This window comes from Megalops cyprinoides, chromosome 2 (genome assembly GCF_013368585.1).
Source record: "Megalops cyprinoides isolate fMegCyp1 chromosome 2, fMegCyp1.pri, whole genome shotgun sequence".
NCBI classification, from domain to species: domain Eukaryota; kingdom Metazoa; phylum Chordata; class Actinopteri; order Elopiformes; family Megalopidae; genus Megalops; species Megalops cyprinoides.
Genome location: NC_050584.1, coordinates 30,303,910 through 30,311,483, shown reverse-complemented (window position 1 = coordinate 30,311,483; position 7,574 = coordinate 30,303,910). Strand labels below are relative to the sequence as shown.

The window sequence follows — 7,574 nt, the reverse complement described above, 5'->3', positions numbered from 1 at the left end:
TAGCCACCAACACCAGTTAATTTAAAATAAAATATCAATCTTAATAATATTTTCCACATTTTCAACATATCAATCTTAATAATATCTTCTCACTGGAGTTTTTATCTCACTTTGATTTATCTCAGCTGATCTTCTCTTTCCCTTATCCCAGATCACACAGTTTCACAGATGATGCAGAAACACATCCAAACCCAGGATAGAGGGGCTGAGTGAATGTGGTCTGGACTCTGTGGAGGAGGGTCACTGTGTCTGAGACACTGTAGAAGGACAGAGTTCCTGCTCTGTGATCCAGGTACACTCCTATTTTGGAAGAGGATGGGACAGGGATTGCAGTGCTGTTATTATTGTGCAAGAAGGAGTAACTGGAAGGAAAGCAGCGCAAACTCCAGGACTTGTCATTCTGTCCCAGAATACAGTCACCACTCCGTCCTTTCCTGCTGATCTCTTTATATGAGACTGCTATAGAAAACCCACGCCCACTCCACTCAGCCTCCCAATAACAGCATCCAGACAGACCCTCTCTGCACAGCACTTGGACACAGCTGTCAAATCTCTCTGGATGATCAGGATATGACTGGGTCTCTCTCACACGTGTCACCACTCTCTTCCGTTTAGACAGACGGAGGTTTCTATGTGCTGTGTTGGGGTCCAGTGTGAGCTGACAGGAATCTGATGAAGGAGAAGGAGAGAAGAGAGCTCAGTAATCATAATCATTACTTTCTTTTCACTTTTTTAATTTAATATTTTTATTTATTTTGATTTCTGTTTCATTTCAGCTGAAAGTATTAAAATGTCTATCAATGTGATCCTTCTTTTTCTAATTTATATTTATCTTGTGACTTTCCTTACACATTATGCCAATGTTGGACATATTTTATCATGTATCATCCATGTGTGTGATGCCAGGATGACTGCAGCTGAATTAACAAGGATCTGAATGTCTGAGATCCCTAATGTGAGGCTGTGAAGAATACAGAAAATATGCAGAAATTCTTGGGAATACAGAAAATTACCAAATAGCATTGGCCTTTGTGTTTTAATCGCAAACTCACATTGTAAGAAGTCCTCCCTGGTCCTGGCCTCTAAAACATGGATTTCTTTCACTGGGGGAGAGAGAGAGAGAGAAATAGCAAAAAAGGTTAAAGAAACTCACAATAAAAGATAAATGTAATTCTCAGCTACCACTGCTGAACAACAATATTAATGTGAATTAAAAGTGAGATTAGCAGGAGGCTCAGTAGTTTTGGCAATTTACTAAGCAGCAGTTTGAGATTTTGAAACAGCAACAATGTGGCAAATTCTACCAGTTTCCACGTTGACTCATTACTTGAAATCGATGTGTGCACAACTGTCAATGTACATTTTCATCATTTCCATCTGAATCACATGGATGTAACTTATCCCCTGCAGGAGGTTAGCTAAAAGGGTGTGTGTGACTCCACCATCAGGAAAGCAACGTCACAGCTGTGCTGATGTCACTGTACTTCATAGCTGCTCCTTGTAGAAAGTTTGTTTGCACTGGAGTTCATGCATTTTCTCCGGCTACTTTATTTTTATTTATTTATTTATATGGCACTTTTCATACATGTCTGTAACACAAAGTGCTTTACAGAAAGAAAAAACTAAATAAAATGATCACACAAGATAAGACAGGGATAAAACTCCTCCCCACTCCTTCCTGTCCCAGGAATACAATAAAACAATAAAAACACTAAGATAATAAAAACAATAAAATAATACATACCGGGAATAAAAGAACTAGGACAAAAACCAATAAAAGGCCTTTTTAAAAAACATATGTTTTAAGTGGTGATTTAAAAGCTGAAACTGAGGGAGAGTCTCTGATATTCTGTGGGAGAGTGTTCCACAGTTTTGGGTCATAAAAACGAAAGCAGCCTGGCCTCTAGTTTTAAAGCAAACTTTTGGGACAGAGAGTGGGCCAGCAGAGGATGATGGCAATGCTCTCTCTGGCTGGTACAGTATGAGCAAGTCTTGAATATATTCAGGTGCCATCTCATGTTTTGCCTTAGAGTAAAATTTTAAAATCAATTCTAAAAGAAACTGGAAGCCAGTGCAGGGATTTGAGAACCGGGGTAATGTGATCATATTTTGTAGTCCTTGTCAGAACCCTGGCTGCTGCATTTTGAATGACCTGCAATAACAAAGCTGGGGAGGCCAGTAAACAAGGAGTTGCGGCAGTCCAGTCTAGCTGAGATGAAAGCATGCATTAATTTCTCAGCAATTGGTAGTGATAAAAATGATCTTATCTTTGCTATATTTCTAAGATGGTCAAATGAGACTTTGGTAAGGGATTTCACATGTGATTTCAAACTTAAGTCAGAGTCGTGGATTACCCCAAGAAGTTCTCAAGAGTTTTATTGTCATTTAGAAATTGGCTGAGTATTGTCAGTATTGTCAATCTTGACAGTATTGTCAAGATTAGCCTTTTTGAGTATAGGTCTAACAATAGCTGTTTTCAAGTTGGATGGAAAAATCCCTGTGGAGAGTGAACTGTTTATAATTGCTAAGACAACAGTAGACAGACTGCCAAAAACTTGCTTTAAAAATTTGGTTGGTAAAGGATCTAATGGGGAGCTAGCCGATTTCATCTGATAAACTGTTTTAAGCAGATCCTCAGCATCAATTACATGAAAGGTATTCAAAACTGATTCACAAGGAGCAGAAGTTGGCGTGACATCACTAACAGCAGATTCTATACTTGACCTGATTGCCTCAATTTTCTCCATAAAATGTGTAAGAAATGCTTCACAACTAGAGGATGGAAGGTCACTAACAGAGGAAGATGTAGGTGGATTTGTTAGACTATCTATAGTAGAGAAAAGAACCCTCAAATTGTTTTGTTGCTTTCAATAACATGGGAAAGATAGCTTCCTCTGGCCAGCCGGATGGCTTTCTTATAGCTCATAAGATGACCTTTAAAAATCTCAAAGTGTACTTGCAATATTGTAGCCCTCCATCTACCTTCTGCTTTGCGACAATTGCGTTTCAGCTCACAAACCATTTCATTTCTCCATGGTGTTCTGCGTTTAACAGGAAGCATTTTAGTTTTAACAGCAGCAACAATGTCTAGAGCCATTTTAACATGGCTGTTAAACACAAAAAATTTACTTTGACTTTATCAAGTCACATACATCACAGCAGGAAACATATATCTATAATATAGTTTACTTGTAACATATGTAACAATCTGAAGTACATGTAAATATTTCTCCTTCAATTTATTATGTGACATTTACATATGAACTACCTGCTTGAGACATTTTGTCAAATTTCCCCTTGCAAGCATCCTCCAGTTGTTCCTTCAGTTCAGAGGCAGATTTCCGCACAGCCTCAAAAGAGATGTGTGGATTAACTGTGATGCGAGGTAAGTCTCCACATTCAGGAGGGGCACAAAGAGACTGACAGCTCTACAGAGAGAGACAGATGAACAATGAACCAATCAGTCTCAATACATAGTGGAAATACCAAGAGCAGATCATTATAATTGAGGAAGCTGTCACATCCTGTATAAACAATGCACATACTGCAGACTGTCAAAGAGCCAGTGATGTTACCTGGAGGAAATGGATGTGATCCTCTGTGTGTGAAAGCTGCTCCAGCTCAGCCTCTCCCCTCCTCAGCTCAGCAATCTCCTGCTCCAGTCGCTCCAGGAGTCTTTCAGCCCGACTCACTGCAGCCTTCTCCTGATCTCTGATTAGCTCTTTCACCTCAGAGCGCCTTCTCTCAATGGAGTGGATCATCTCAGTAAAGATCCTCTCGCTGTCCTCCACTGCTGCCTGTGCAGAGCGCTGTTAGGAGACATAGAGAGAGGAGAGCTGTACATTTTAACTAGATCTTTCACTCAGCTCTTACTGAGACCTCAGACAGCCTGTTCCTCACTGTGTGGCTCAGAGGCATTGAGCCCCACCGGGCCCAACACTGGGTTCCTCACTGACTGACTGGAGGAGAGCCCTGACTGAGCCCTGAAATGGCTCTTCCAGCAGCCAGCTGTTGTCTTCTCCTCTGGTCAGTACCCACCGTGAGTGACACCAGAGCCTGTCTCAGATCCTGCAGCTCCTTCTCTCTCTCCTGGATTCTCTGCTGGAATTTCCTCTGTGTGTCTCCCAGCTGCTTCTATGGATTCCAGGAAGCATTACATTGAGTTACAACACGCTGATTTCACATCTATTGATATCACTGTCATCTTTAGAATTAATCAACAACTGACCAGTAATCGTTTTTGCAGGTCAGTATGTTGAACTTTATTGGGCTTATAGGTAAAGCTTCTAAACTTTGTGAGTGAACCAGCTATTCCAGCCGTGTTGATTCCCATTCAGGGAGTGAATAGGGATGAGGGGTGTGAACAGAGCTGCCACAGAGAGCTGGCCTGTGTTCACTTCCTGCTCTTATGCTTTATTGTAACACTATGGACTTAACTGTAAGACCTGGAAATCAATAACTTATGAAGTCAAATTTTTGCATAAATATATGATCTATTGACATATGCCTTTGATAAACAGATGAAAAAATGAACCATTGTGATTAGTGTAACTATTTACTATTTGAATGGCTATGAAAAAAGTTGGATGATTTTCCCACAAATCTCGTCTCCCATTATAGCCAATATCAGAGGTGCTAGAGGTATCAGAATACAGAGTTCCAGTCCTTACCTGTTTCTTAGTCCTTTCTGCTGTAACTGAGACTGTATCATGGCCTCTGTGTTCATCCATCGTACACAGATAACAGATACACTGCTGATCAGAACGACAGTAAACTTCCAGCACTTTGTCATGATGAGAGCAGATCTTCTCTTGCAGGTGTCCAGTGGCTTGGACCAGTTTGTGCTTCTTAAAAGCAGGAGATTCATAGTGAGGCTGCAGGTGAGTTTCACAGTAAGAGGCCAGACACACCAGACAGGACTTGATGGCTTTGAGCTTTCTCCTAGTGCAGACATCACATAACACATCTCCGGGTCCAGCGTAACATTGAGCAGGAGGAGCATCTTGGAATCCTGTCTTCTTCAGTTTCTCCACCACTTCAGCCAGCATGGTGTTTCTGCCCAGAACAGGCCTTGGGGTGAAGGTCTGTCTGCACTGGGGACAGCTGTAGACACCAGTATGATCATCTTGATCCCAGCAGCCCTTAATACAGCCCATACAGTAACTGTGTCCACAAGGAATAGCCACAGGATCCTTCAGTAGATCCAGACAGATCGAACAGGCAAACTGGTCCTGACCCACTGAGATACTGGCCTCTGCCATTTTACTGCACACACTGACAGAGACGGAGTTTACTTTCGCTTCTCTGAAACTGCAAGAGAAAGAGTGGGAGTGACTTCCTGGTTCTGCCCACAGCTGCAGGGGGAGTGGTGATGAAGCCAGGCTGTGAACAGCAGGCCAAGCAGAAAGAGCTGATTTTCTCATAAATATCACAAACTCAACCACAACATTAAATGTAATATCAAATTTCCAATGTCGCAAGACATATTTCAGATGACACTACATTCAGTCATCATTAGATCATATTAAGACAGACTGTTTGAATTCATAAAGTAATAAAGGGAACTAAAGCTTCTGTTGAAGTTAAGCATGAGAAATGTAACAGTTTTGGCCTGAGATTTTTGATAGAAAACCTCTAAGTATTTCTAAAATCTGAAATAAGTTTCTATGTCTTCAAGAAGTAAAAAGCCAGAGAACTGTGAAGAACTTTTGCCTCACCTATGAGCGTGTCTGAGGTGAGAGATTCACCATGCACAGTGTCATAGTGTTATATTTCGACCTTTTAATGAACTTTAATCACTGACGTGTGCATTGCTACTCTTTACCTGTGTTCTCTCCCAGTCAGAAGAGACCGAGGTGCAACAGAGTACAGGCAAAACGGGTAAAATCATTTCGTGTTCATTTATGATTTATTACAAGCCTGCATCTAAGGAACAGGGCTGAGACTGGACTGCAGTACAGAGCAACAGTTAAACACTTTAGTTAAAGTAATCTTCCTAGGAATGGAGCCGGGCTGCATATGATAACTGCAACGTTCTCAAAACATCGAGCAACTGATAAACGAGATATATTACTGCGTGTATCAATGCACGTGACTGAGAAACAGTGCCCTCTTGTGGTTGTGAAGAGAAGTGTAATCTTGTGTAATCTTTGCTTGCCGTCAGGGCCATGTGCTTCAAGTTTCTGGCAAATTTTTGGAGCAGAATGTTTTGGCAACAGGGGTCTTGATAGCATTACTTTCTCACAAACAATGAATGAAATGTCTCCAGTTTATTTATTTCGTTTTACGGTCTGAAACCTTTTCAAACTTCAGAAATGCGGAAAAGTAGTTTCATTTAAATGTGGAATACGTGTGGTAAATCGTGAAATAAAAAATGTTTTTCCTATCACATTTTACTGCTTCTTGGATAACCTTGGAAAATTGCTTACTGGAAACTGAGCAATACTTTTACATTCCCGACTTCTGTCACATACAGTATATCTAATTAGAGTTTAAAATTAGGTGTAATTAATTAAGTGGCTCATTTATTCAGCTTGCGCACAGAAGTTTAGGAATAATACAAGACAGCTGTGATTAAAGGTAATATACATGTGCACGGGCAGGCCTTGTAATTGGAGTCTCGTCCTGTGATCAGGAACTGATTCCATATTTTTGATTGAACTCTGGGAAAGTGTTTGGTTTGAGGGCATGTGAAGTGTTTGGGGTTTATTTAATGTTGGGCAGTTTAAGGAGGCCACAGCTAAGTGAAATACAGGCCTTTAAAAATCTTGCACGACTACAGAAAAAATCCACCAATCCCATGAGTGGAGGAGGTCCGGTGTGTCCTGCACTGTGAGTTGGCAGCTGCTTAGAAATTTGTGGTCATTAGTGTTGGAAAGCTTTATTGCTGGGTTTGAATATTCTGGTCTGCCCTGGCAGATCGTGGTGATAATGGATGCAGGTGTTCAGCAATCAGAGCCTCCCATTGCGATAATCCACGCTCAGCTCCGGCTGAACACACTCATCAGCTGCTCCACATCACCTGCGTTGTACCGGACAGATTACTACGCCCTGCATCCATGGGGCAACTGACTGCCCCCTCCAAAAGGGGTCGCTCCTCTCAGCTACAGTGCCTGTCTCTACGGGTCCCTCAGTGGTGCCATGAACTTCCCACGGGGGTCAGGACAGCGGAATCACTGGCCATCTTCTGATGCAGACTGAAGACCCATCTCTTCAGACTTCATCTGAGTTCCACCTCAATCTCCATCCCTCTCTACTGCTACTGCTATTGTTTACTTGAGGTATTGCAATGTGTGATGGATACTGTGATCTAGTGACTCTGATATATGTGGTACTGTATGCACTTGACTCCCCTTAGGTTTTGAGGCTGCTTAGTCTCATCTTATCAGAAATTAAATTGTGGTAGTGCATGAACAGTGTCATGCTCACACTCTTTGGACCTGTAGTGTTTTTAGCCTGGTCTGACACTGTTGCTGATTTTAACTTGGATGGATGCACTTCCCTTTACAACGCATGCCCATTTTCAATTTGTCCTGATAACAATGCCAGGTATGATCAGGTAATGATCTGGCGTG

The 7,574-nt window shown here is 41.6% G+C and overlaps 1 protein-coding gene across 1 annotated transcript; it reads right to left on the bottom strand.

Moving 5' to 3' along the window:
* Positions 1-1,067: 1,067 nt before the first annotated feature.
* LOC118773104 (E3 ubiquitin/ISG15 ligase TRIM25-like) lies at positions 1,068-5,261 on the bottom strand. The gene is made up of 6 exons (XM_036521866.1): positions 4,671-5,261; positions 4,039-4,134; positions 3,576-3,809; positions 3,269-3,428; positions 2,983-3,041; positions 1,068-1,103 (listed from the first exon to the last, which is right to left on the bottom strand). The coding sequence occupies exons 1-5, from the start codon at positions 5,259-5,261 to the stop codon at positions 3,007-3,009; spliced, it is 1,116 nt and encodes a 371-aa protein (XP_036377759.1). The 3' UTR covers positions 1,068-1,103; positions 2,983-3,006.
* Between the last annotated feature and the right edge of the window lie 2,313 nt (positions 5,262-7,574).